General features: G+C 39.0%; 1 protein-coding gene across 1 annotated transcript in view; it reads left to right on the top strand.

Moving 5' to 3' along the window:
* Positions 1–5,119, top strand: part of LOC136825565 (general transcription factor II-I repeat domain-containing protein 2B-like) — a 30,581-nt gene extending 25,462 nt beyond the window's left edge. The window contains exons 4-5 of the mRNA XM_067082151.1: positions 3,388–3,951; positions 4,196–5,119. Coding sequence (XP_066938252.1) covers positions 3,388–3,951; positions 4,196–5,119 — 1,488 coding nt within the window. The remainder of the gene's footprint in view (positions 1–3,387; positions 3,952–4,195) is intronic.
* The last annotated feature ends 7,667 nt before the right edge of the window (positions 5,120–12,786 follow it).

The raw sequence follows: 12,786 nt of genomic DNA, 5'->3' as shown, positions 1-12,786 counted from the left end.
TTTGGTCATTTTGGAAAAGAGGATAACAATCTGCTCCTTATACCTTCCACCAGACCTTGCTTTTAACATTGGAGATATTCAGTCGTTAATTGACCAACTTCCAGCTCCTTTACTTCTGCTAGGTGATTTTAATGCCCACAACCCCCTTTGGGGAAATTAATCGAAGACCTTATTGACAGGAATGATGTTACCATATATAATAATGGGTCAATGACTTTCCACAACATTCACGATAATCATTTCTCTGCACTGGACCTTAGTATTTCTTCAACTAGTATCCACCTTGATTTTAACTGGTCTGTTAATGAAGATTTAAATGGAAGTGATCACTACCCGATCCATTTGAAATATGCTCTGAATGCTCCATCTGAAGTTTTACCTAAGTGGAGGGTAGAGGACGCAGATTGGGATAAATTTAGTAAGGGTGTCAATCTAGATAGGGAGTTTGAGTACTTTCATTCTCATCTAGATGCCTATGATTACTTTATTGAATCTACTTTGAAGAGTGCTGAAGGCTCGATTCCAAAAACAAAAGGCAAACCTCGTAGACCTGCAGTTCCGTGTTGGAACAAGACGTGGTTTTCTGAGAAAAGTGACTAGGAAATGCTACAGACGTTACAAAACTAGTGGCTCCCCTCAGTCTAAATTAATCTACAAACGTGCTTTAGCCAAGCAGCGGCGCTTCTATAAGAAAGCCAAAAGAGAATGTTGGCTTTACTATATTAATGGAATAAACTCCAAGACCCCACTAAGAGTGGTGTGGCGCAAAATAAGGAAACTGAGTGGAAAATTTGTTGAGTCACCATTACCCTCATTAAAAATAAATGACACTTTAATCACAGAGCCCACTGAAGTTGCCAATGAGCTAGGAAAACACTTTTCTAAAGTTTCCAGCCCTAACAATTATTCTCCAGAATTTCAAAAAATTAGGAATTCGGAAATGACTGAAATTTGAATACTGAAGATTATAAACTAAATATGGGAAACAGGAATTCTACCCAAGGACAGGAAAGTATCCATAATTGTCCCTATTAAAAAGCCTAATAAAGATGCTTCCCAAGCCACCAGCTATAGACCAATAGCTCTTACCAGTTGTGTATGTAAGCTGATGGAGAAAATGATAAATACCAGACTTGTTTGGTACCTGGAAACCAAAGGATTAATATCGCCATTTCAGTTTGGTTTCAGGAAAACTGCTCCACCCTTGATCCCTTGCTGAGGCTGACCAACCAAGTCCAGCAAGGATTAAATAAACAATGCCAGACCATTGGCATATTTTTTGGCTTGGAGAAAGCATATGACACTACCTGGAGAATTGGCATCATGAAACAATTGCACAAGATGGGCATATGTGGAAGAATGGTCAGGTTTATATATTCCTTTTTATCAGACAGACTTTTTAAGGTAAGAGTGGGAAACTCCTTCTCCCAACCTTTTATGCAGGAGGAAGGAGTTTTAAGTGTAACACTTTTTTCAGTGGCAGTAAATAGTGTGGTTGAAAAAATCTTGTCCCCTGTTAAATGCTCGCTTTTTGTCGATGACCTTGCAATATACTGCACAGGATATGATTCCTTGTCTGTATGTAAACATTTGCAAAGGTCTATTAATGCTATTACTAAGTGGGCTGATGAGAATGGTTTTAAGTTCTCCTCTTCCAAAAGAGTTGCAGTAAGATTTACCAGGTGCCGGCGTGTGGAAGAGGTTCCCACACTTAGTTTAAAGGGTCTATCCTTCATTATGAAAAAGAAGTAAAATTTCTGGGGATGACTGTAGGCCATAAATTAACATGGGACAGCCATATAAATGCCCTAAAGATTAATGTTAAACAATCTATGAATATTTTAAAGGTTGTTTCTGGATTTAGTTGGGGGCTGATAAGAAATCCCTTCTGAGGCTATATGACTCTCTGTGTCGATCTAAGCTAGACTATGGCTGTCAGATTTATTCCTCAGCCTGTAAAACCAAGCTAAAGGAACTGGATGTTGTACACAACATGGGGTTGAGAATATGCTGAGGGGCTTTTAGAACTTCACCAGTTGAAAGCATATTCGTTGATACAGATCATTTTCCCCTTGATCTAAGAGGGCAAGAGCTAGGGTTGTGATGCATGACTAGAATGAAAAGTGCTCCCAAAAATCCCTTCTTTCAAGCACTAAAGGAAACAGACTCTCGAAGTTTTTCTGGTGCAAGAGCTTCAAAACCATTCCAAATTCGACTGAATGAGGATGTTAGGAATAAACATCTTAAATCCCAGAAAGTCCTGGAGGTAGAATATCCTGTAAATCCTCCATGGCTTATTCCAGAAGCATTAGTATGTAAGAAATTGTTTAACAAAAAGGGGACTGCATTGAAAAAGAGATTAGGGGAAAATTCTTAGAGCACTACATTACCCATGCGAATTTTACAAAAATCTATACAGATGGATCAAAGTCAGATAGTGGTGTTGGTTGCGCTGTTATTCTTAGTGATACAGCGTACACAGCTAAATTACCTGACTTCATCAATATTTACAGCCGAATTAACAGCCGTAGTCTCTGCGGTAGATTTAGTTTTCAAAGTAGAGACACTAATTTTGTCATATACTCAGACTCTAAAAAGCACTTTAGAAGCTATTAAAACATTTTAATAGCTTTCATCCATTAATTCAAGAAGTTCAGGAGTGGCTTTTTGTATCTATTGTCGGCATAAATCAATCTCTTTCTGTTGGGTCCCTTCTCACGTGGGGATTCGTGGTGACGAGATAGCAGACAGAAGGGAAAGCTGCTAATATTTTATCAGAAAGCTCTTTTAGAAAAGTGCCTCATACAGACCTAAAAGGTCTTGTTAGAATTCAGGGGTCGGCAACCTATGGCACGCCGTGTGCTTGCATATGGCACGGCATGTGATTCGAAAATGCAAAGAAAAAATCCTAACAAAACAAAAAAAGAAATTATATATATATATATATATATATATATATATATATATATATATATATATATATATATATAGAGAGAGAGAGAGAGAGAGAGAGAGAGAGAGAGAGAGAGAATATGTATTGTGCATTATTATTCTTATCTATATGGTTTATTTCCTTTCAAATCATATGATTAAAAAGTAATTTTTTCCTATGATACATGAATTAAAACAAAACGTTTCATATTCATGATGAGGGTACGGTACATGATTGCATCGAGATGTAGGCTGGACGAGATGTAGGCTAGACGAGTATGATACATGAATTGTAACAAAAACGTTTCATACTCATCACGATGAGGGGTACGTGATTGCATCGTACTCTGCTGTTGTTTCAGTTACTCTTTAGCCACCTTACTTAACACCCTTCCCAGTTTAATTGTCGCCATGGCTACTGCGAAAAAAGTCAATCTTTATGTCCGATCATTTCAGTCGTCATGGACAAATGACTTTGGATTTATTCAGCAGAATGACCGTGCTGTGTGTGCTCTCTGCTGCGAGAATGTCGTATGCCGCACATCAAGTGTTAAAAGACATTTCGAAACAAAGCACGAAAAGACTTTCAAGGATAGTGCTGACAAAGCTGAGGCGATCAAGAAAGCAGTATCCCGCTATGGAAAACAGAGTAATGTGTTTAAAAACTTGAGTGCTAGCAAAAGTAATGAAACTGAGGCCAGTTACAAACTAGCTCTGTGTATTGCTAAGCATGGAAAGCCTTTTACTGATGGAGATTTTATAAAAGCAGCTTTCCTAGAGTGCTCTGAAGTATTATTCGATGGAATAACAAACAAACACGTGATTATCTCAAGGATAAAAGACATGCCTGTCTCAGCTAGGACCGTGGAGAGACGTATTTCTGAAATGGCTGATAATGTAACCCAGCAGCAAACGGTTGCTTTAACAATTACACCTGTGTTCAGTGTTGCCCTGGACGAAAGCGTGGATATAAATGACATTCCCCGCTTGGCTGTTTTTGCCAGGTATAGTGACACAGAGGTACGAGGAACTGTGCTGTCTTAAACCTATGTATGGAACCACCAAGGGAGAAGACATACTGAAGGCATTCACCGACCATTTTGAGAACAGAGGGTAGACATAGGAAAGATTTTTGCAATTACAACGGATGGTGCTCCTGCTATGGTAGGGAAAAACAAGGGTTTTGAAGTTGGTTGAGGAGAAAATTGGGCACCCCATTCTGAAATTGCACTGCATAATTCATCAAGAAAATTTATGTGCCAAGATCTCGAGCTTTGTTCTCAAGAAGGTGATGACTACTGTCACAAAAATAGTGAATTTTGTTGTTGCACACTCTCCTCTTATGCACAGGCAGTTTCAAGCTTTTCTTGAAGAGGTGGACAGTGTGTACAAAGATATACCTTTGCATTGCAGTGTTAGGTGGTTAAGTTGTGGGAAGGTATTGGAGAGATTTGTGGGATGCTTTGATGAAATCAAGGTTTTCTTATCAGAAAAAGGCCAAGACTATCCTGAGTTGGAAGACGGAGATTGGATTGTGAAACTTATGTTTCTCTCAGACATCACCAAACATCTAAATGAGTTCAATCTTCTCCTGCAAGGTGCAGGAAAAATGGTATTGGATTTGTACGATAATTGGAAAGCATTTGTTGCAAAGCTTGCAATCTACTCAACAGATGTGGAAACCGGCTCTTTCCGTTATTTAAAAGATCTGAAAAACTTATCTTCAATGCATCCAGTCAGCACTTCTGATCTACAACTGTACATGCAAGAATTAAAGTCAGAATTCTCAATCAGGTTTCAAGATTTTCAACACATGGGCCCAGTGTTTTCATTTTTAATCAGACCGGACACCTTTAAATACAGTGACTTGGACACGACTCTCTTTGAGTGGATGGAAACTGAGGAATTAGAAATGCAGTTAATCGACTTTCAGGCCTCAACATTGTGGTCAGCTAAATTCAAAGATCTTCGAGAAATACTGGAAAGCAGTAAGAATGATCATGCAACATCCATCTTAAGGTCTTGGGCATCACTACCTGATAAATTCAATTGCATGAAGAAAGTAGCTTTTGCACTGCTATCAGCGTGTGGATCCACATATCAATGTGAGCAGATATTTTCACAAATGAAGCACATCCTCAGCCCTCATCGCAGCAGGCTTACAACGGATCACTCTGAGGTTGCGTGAAACTCAAGGTGTCGAAATATTCACCTGAAATTTCAACTTTGGTCAAAGGGAAGCAAGGGCAAGGATCGCATTAATACTAAGTGTATAAACTTCAAACCTAAAATAGTTTTTGTTACAGACAATAATAGATGCAGAAAATAAATAAATAAAAATTATATTTGAATTACATTTATTGTATGCATGTTCAGGAAAATACAATATAATTACAATGGCTATTACAGTACAATTATGATTTTAATTTTCCTATCCCCAGGATATATGTATATTATCTATAATAGTGCTTGAAAAATAGCACCTGGCATGCAAGGTACTTAAAAAAAATGTATTAATTATTAACTGGCACAGAGTGTTCAAAAGGTTGCCGACCCCTGTGTTAGATCTTAGTTTTAAGTAATTGGCAAGAAAGGTGGACTTCCCCTCTTCTTGCCAATAATAAAAAATATAGAAATATTAGAGATACAGTAATATACTGCCGTGATCTTAGTCATTCCAGCTTGACAGACGAACAGAGGTTATTTTAACCAGATTAAGGATTGGGCACACTCGTCTGACCCATCAGTTTATTTTAGAAGGAAGCAGCCCTCCAGAGTGTGCTTACTGTGACGAGACCCTAACAGTGGAGCTTATTCTGGTGGTCTGCCCCAGATGTTTTAACCAAAGAGAAAGATATTTCCAGGGTAAATCCCTGTTTGATATTTTGGGAGATGAAGCAGATATTTCTGCTATCACCTCTTTTTTAATTTTTTTCTTAATATATTTATTACATCAGAATTTTAATATTAAATTTTTTATGTATATATCACATCATTCATTAAACTTCATATCTTTATTTATTGGTCACATCACTTCATGTTATTTATTAATCGTTTCCTTCATTAATTCATAAATTCATTTACCTTAACACAATTTTTCTCTTTTTTATGGCACTGAATGGCCTTCTTGGTCCTAGTGCCTGGGTTTTTACCCTAAATATCATACATCCATCCACCCATCCATCCTGAGGAGGAGGAACTATGTCTCCCTCCCTCTCTCCCTCTCTCCCTCCCCATGCATCCATCTATTTCGCTATCCGTCTGCATTTTCATGTATGCTGGTGTTTCATTTCATGTCATTTCTTTTCTTCATTGTGCGGGTGGTCATTGGATTCGGAATGATGTGCATGTTGGGCAAAATCCGAAGACAATTATTCATCTATATATCTGTTCTCCTTGGTGCTGTTCAGTTTGTTTATGTTATGGCTCCTATTTTGTATTCCACAAATTTATTTTTTCATATAGACTGAACAGATGCGAATTTGAAATGACAGTGGTATAAAAAAGTGATGTTATTCCTGTACACTTGTGGACAACTTTAGGTTATCAGGGAAAGCTGTGTTTCTGTGACAAGCATAAAGGAGTAAACATACAGATTTCAAGATGGACGGGTTAGCAAGTTTCATCTTCATGAGAGTTTCTGCAAATGGGGAACCCGTCTTAAGTGAAGCAGTATGTTGCTGAAAGCGTTTGATTGTGCGCATCTATGCGTAGCTGTGTACCAGTTAAGGTGACTCGTATTTTCTCATGAAAGCATTAGCCATTAACCAATACGTAGAAGTCTTCGCATCATGAAATGTGTTCCCGCCACTGCTGTCATGCATCATTTTTAGACATTGGGAAGCTCTCGTTTATACATAATTATTATAAATAATTATTTTTTTGCTTAGGAAGTTCTCGTTTATGCATAATTAATGACAAGTCTGAAGCAGCCTTCCTGTCCTTGTCGTGTGTTACCAACCAGTATGGAAAGGAAATAACATCCGCTTGTGTGAGGGTTTTGTTCCTTCAACCCCTTTGCTTGGAAATGTCTTCAGTAATGAATACAAACAGCACTACTCCGTGATAGTTGCTAGGTCGTATGTTCTCTTTTTCCTGACTGTAGATCGCTCCTAACTATCGCCCACCAGTTCACCCACCTGTAAATGGGTACCAGTGTCTGCTGGTATCAAGAAACAGGTTCATAGGTTAACAAACTCTTTCTTAAAGACATGCTGAGAAATGGAGACTATCATCTTTTATTAAGTGGTATTTAGAGCGATAGTTGAAAAATTTCGGTCGTTAGACGTGAGGCGGCCGAAAAAAAAGGGGAAAGGAAGACTTTAGTGGTAGAAACAGGATAGATTAACCACTATCGGAGTACTTGTCTCGGAGCTGCTGTCTGAGGACATCCCCTTTGGAATGCAATATATTTACAGGACTTTTTCTCGCAACATCGGCACGGCGGCTTTGATTAGGGCTTCATGAGGACTAAGAGTTGAGGAAAGCGCCTGTGGCTGTTGTATTTCAGGGCTTGAGGCGTACGGTTCGATGACGGGATTAGGAGTAGGTTGAGGAGGAAGGGAAGAGGCCTGGGGTTCTGGGTTGGGAGTGGATTGAGGGGTCTGGGGGTGTGGGCTGCTCAGTTTGAGCCTCTTTATCATGATACTAAACAGACGCTGCTTCAACTACTTGTATGGTCGTTTCTACTGGTGACTCTGTGGTGTCGTTGGTCTGGGTGCAGGTGTTGCTACTGAAGGTGGTTTTGACTGGTTGGTTCTTGCTTTCAACTGTGCAATGTGGGCTAAACGGGCACTGCCCGTTTGAACCACGCATGATGGCGTTCAGAAAAGTTGGAGCACTTGGGTGTTGTAGGTTCCCTTTTTTTCAGTTTCTCAAGACAGCTTTTTTTATATCCTGCTACAAATGGCGCAGATTGCAGAGCCTCTGCAACGTTATTGATGGTGACCTTAACGCTTACATCTGTAGCAGCTGAGAGGCCTGGCGTGTATTCCTCAGTGTGGAAAATCCCCATGTTCTAAGCCATACTTGGCTTAGGACAGGTCCTCTGGTGGCAAGGATCTACCATGAAGGTGCTGTATTTGGTTAAGAACACTCTTGGCGTTTACAATATGACGACTCCAGCAGAAAGTCAAAGGAGCTCTACTGGGTAGTCTGATAAGTAGCCTTCTTTAACTTCTCATTTGGGCTTTAGTAAGTGGAATGCCGTGTTGGCCTTCAGGAGGTCGACAGAACCTCAGTCTTTTGGGATGATGGTGAACTCCTTTGTGATTTGTGAGCAGAGATACTGATATCAAGGATTTTCTTCTGAAGAGCCAGTACCGCAGCGCCACGAGATCAATCCTTCAGCCAGGCGCTCCGAAACTTCGGCAATGGAGGGTACTCACTTGCGTCGAAGGTTGCAGGAGGGAGGGGTAACGGTCGAGGAGGGGCTGTGAGGAGGAGGGGGACGCGGGTTCAAGGACATCAGAGGACTAGGAGGAGGTAGCAGGTAACAGAGGTAGGTGGCGAAGGGGAAGATGGGCAGGATGGTTGTTCAGGCGTTGCCTGGTCGCTACCGGATCTTTTCTTCTTATGTCGAGTCATGGTGCCCACTTCGCTATCACAAAGATAAACATTCTCAACTGTCGAGGAAAAAAAAATCTGCTAATGGGAATGATAAGGCCGTAAAACTGCCGAAACAGTATAGGAATTAGCACTAACCAGTGGTGGGTCTTATTACATATGACAATTTATTTACAAAACTTTCACACAGGTCAATAGCTCGTGCGAGCCACAATGTAGCTCCCGACCTCTGACAGGTCGAGAAAGGGATTAAATTCAAGCATCTGTGTTTGTTCACAGACAGAAATATACGTACGAACTGATACAGAACATTTGACTGAAGATCATGCATATATGGTTGGAAAGCTGGCATAACAATACATCCAATGGTAATAATATACAGATCGTGACAATAATGACGATGGAGATATGTGTACAAAAGGCGTACGAGAGAAGCTGTTTCTGTCGACCTCATGGTTTCTCTCGCGGGTTAGTCATCGCGGGATAAAGATTTTGGTTGTAGGTGTGTGTAGGGCTGTAGGCCCGCACATGTGGGCGCTACAGTGTATTTTAAGATGACTGTTAAATTAACTTTGAACAATTTCTGAGAAATTCTCTTATAAAAAAATTAACGTACTCTTATTTCAATGTTACCTCCAATTTAGTTCAGGTTCCCCCACGAAATAAATCCACTGTAGAATATAAAAGAAAATAACAAACCAACAAACGGCAGTTTTATGTCGGTATGGTGTGTTTAGGTGGTCAGTTAAGACCAACTCTCTCCCACGTACGAGCACCAGAGGAGAAGTTTCCTAAAGAACTTTTGGGGTTTGTTGAGACTAATTTGCAGAGGACCTCCTCTCTTAAGCAAGACCCCTAGGGGGTTACTGCCATCAGTGCACCTCACGCGATGCACTGTAGGCATTACTTAAGGGTCCTTGCAGCGTTCCTTCGGCCCCTAGCTGTAACCCCTTTTATTCATTTTACTGTACCTCCGTTCATATCCTCTTTCTTCCATCTAGGTAGCCAATCTCTCCTGACAACTGATTCATGGTGTCCTCCTGTTACACCTTTAAAACCTTCTTACTCTCAGTTTCTTTTTCAGCACTGATGACCTCACAGGTCCCAGCGCCTGGTCTTTGGCCTAAATTCTATATTCTATTCTACGGCAGGTAACAGCAACAGCAGAAAATGGGAGGAGCAACATACATAAAATAAATCTCAGACTGACGAGGATTTTGCTTCCGGAAAAATTCCCAGTTCACTTTTAGACCTCGTTTCTGAAATGCTCCTTCCAGGGAAGGAAGGAAAAGACAGATTTCCCTTTTGTGGCTTTTTCAGAATAATTATTCTGTTTCTGTGTCGTCATATGGGACTGTGTAAACAGTTTCCTTTGCTGTTGCGGATGAAACGAACTGATTTTTCCAGAATGAAAATTATTTAAGTTGGTAATTCTTACGTTCATTTTCATCAAACGAATATGCAACGCATTACTACTCTCATACAATTTTCCTTTTATTTTAATAATTTACTTACATTTTAGTCTATTAATTTGTTAATTTATTTCTTTTAATAAGTGATCTTTTCTTTCTTTACCTTTTATTAGTTCTCTGGAAGCTTGGATTTCAAGTCAGTGGCCCCTGTGGTGGCCCTCTTTCACATGAATGGGGTTCATCTTCTCAGGAATAATAATAATAATAATAATAATAATAATAATAATAATAATAATAATAATAATAATAATAATAATAATAATAATAGAGCACGATCTATATACGATATTTAGCTGTAGTTTTCTTTTTGTATTTGTTCTAGATTTTAAATACATACTATTCAGAGAAAATTGCTGCTTTTAGATTGTAATTGCAAAGCATGAATTTAAATATATTCAGCATTCAAAAGAGCACTGATACAATAAGTGAAAAATGCATGGCAGGTGTATGAAAGTTGCAGAGGTGCGATAAAGAAGCCTTTGACCTACAAGGGCACTGAACTGTTGTCATGAAAAATATTATGTGGGGTCGAAAATCTGCCTTTTTCTTAATGTTTGAAGTGTAGAGTCGGTCAAGACTCAAAAACATGGCATTTTTATTATATTTCACAAAATCCTAGATAATATAAGCAATTTCAATCTCTGTGTTATGCACACTTTTATCAAGGATCGCGTTTTTCTCCCCAACTTTTAATCGTTCGTCTTCCGCCTGAATTTACGTCCACGCTCTGTGGCTCCCAAACAACAATTAGTATGCTTTTATAAATCAGCCTTTTCCCTTTTACAAGATTATCGCGTTAGATTTCAAGTAATTACCAACTTCTGCAACTCGGGTGGGATTTGTAGGACACAAGGAGGACTTAAAATTCCCCCCCTCCCTCTCTCTCTCTCTCTCTCTCTCTTTCTCTCTCTCTCTCTCTCTCTCTCTCTCTCTCTCTCTCCTCGGAGGAATTCAGCATTATTAGGAGTCATTTGGCAAGGCTGGTACTTCCTTTGCAAAGTCAGATTCACCGCGAGAGTCATAAGGGGAATGGCCGCTCATCGTTGTAAAGTCATCATTGTTTCGTGGTCAGTCAGAGCTCCTCTTGTTTTCATGCTGGTTTTAGTCTTTAGTTGTGTGTAGGTGTGTTTGTCTGTGTGTGTGTGTGTTGTGAGAAGAGAGTGTGTTTGTATGAGATGGACTGACAGACAGATAGACAGAACAATGTAAGACTAATGTTTTAATTTAGTTTATGATCAAATGTGTCATGGTGCTTCCTTGTACTTCTTTTTTTTTGTGTGTATGTGTATGAGAGAGAGAGAGAAGGGGGGGGGAGGTGAGGGACAGAAAGACAGACTGAGAGAGAGAAAATGTTTCTTTTTAGTTTGTGATAATATGTTTGATAGTGTTTAATTTGCAATCTTTATTGCTTCAGCATTGTGTGTGTGTGTGTGAGAGAGAGAGAGAGAGAGAGAGAGAGAGAGAGAGAGAGAGAGAGAGGATGCAATAATGATATGGTAATATTAATCTAATGCTCTAATAACAGATTTCAAGGAGAAAGGTGTATAGTATACCTGTGCTATGAAAGAGTCCAAGAGAAATAATAACATTGTCCGTTTCATTGTCAGTTAAGATTGCAGGGTCACTGGGATTTTGGTTAATTGATTGGTTAACATCTTCTCTCTGTTTTCCTTTCTTTCGCATGTAAACATTTCAAGTTGATGAAGATTGCTAATCAAGTTAATAAGCTTTTAGTGTTATTGACAATAATAATAACAATAATAATAATAATAATAATAATAATAATAATAATAATAATAATAATAATAATGATAATGTACCTCGAGTATAATCTAAGAATATCTTAAATAATTGCTTCAAGGACTCTATGTCAAAGGTGAAATAATATTGCGATATTTTTCCCTGAATAATTACATTTCCTTTCCCAACATATTTCCGTTACATAAATATATCTCTATTTTTTTATCTTGGCAGTTCCCAGGTATTTTTGATGTATCCTTAATGAGAATTTCATTCGTAGTCAGATTTATAACCACATATTCAATTTTACTTTATTAAAAACTGGAAGGCTGATGGGAATGGTACATCCCATTATGGTATTTATGGGGGAGAGGGAAATCGAAGTTGAGTAATCATGGCAGGAAAATGGACAATGCCATGTCACACTTTATGTTAGCAATTAAGAACAAGCCAGTCTTGAAAATTTAGATGGGAATTACGCTGAATTATTTCAAGGCGTCAGAATTTATGGAGGAATAAGTGGAAACATGCAATTGATGTTCACGAGAAATTGTTAACAGATTATGGGTTGCTAACTGACCTTGAGATTTATCAGGAGAGAGAGAGAGAGAGAGAGAGAGAGAGAGAGAGAGAGAGAGAGAGAGAGAGAATCATGCTGTTCGCTTCACCTATAACGGATTGCATCTTTATTCTCCTTCCACTCTCGTGGAATTAATGGGAATGGCCGAGTAAAGCTTAATATTGTATTTATTTCATATTTAGTATAATATAGAATTTCATATTTCCGCAGCAATGGATAGCTTTCAGCAAGTGAAAGAACAAAGGAGGAAGTAGTTTAGAAGAGAATGCAAGAGGGAAGTCACGTGTACCATCCATCACCATTCCACATTACATAAAGAATAATTAAAATCTTTTACAGCTTACAATCAAGGGCCATATTTAAATACTGAGACCACCTCAACACCTCTATACCTCTCGTGAGTTCACGTCGAAGCTGAACCTGACCCGGACTGTCACTCGGTCTGTGCCTTCAGCACCACTTGGTAAATAAACACTCTTCCTTTTTAATATACTGATA

This window comes from Macrobrachium rosenbergii, chromosome 38 (genome assembly GCF_040412425.1).
Source record: "Macrobrachium rosenbergii isolate ZJJX-2024 chromosome 38, ASM4041242v1, whole genome shotgun sequence".
NCBI lineage: Eukaryota > Metazoa > Arthropoda > Malacostraca > Decapoda > Palaemonidae > Macrobrachium > Macrobrachium rosenbergii.
This window is presented reverse-complemented; position numbering and strand designations above follow the sequence as displayed.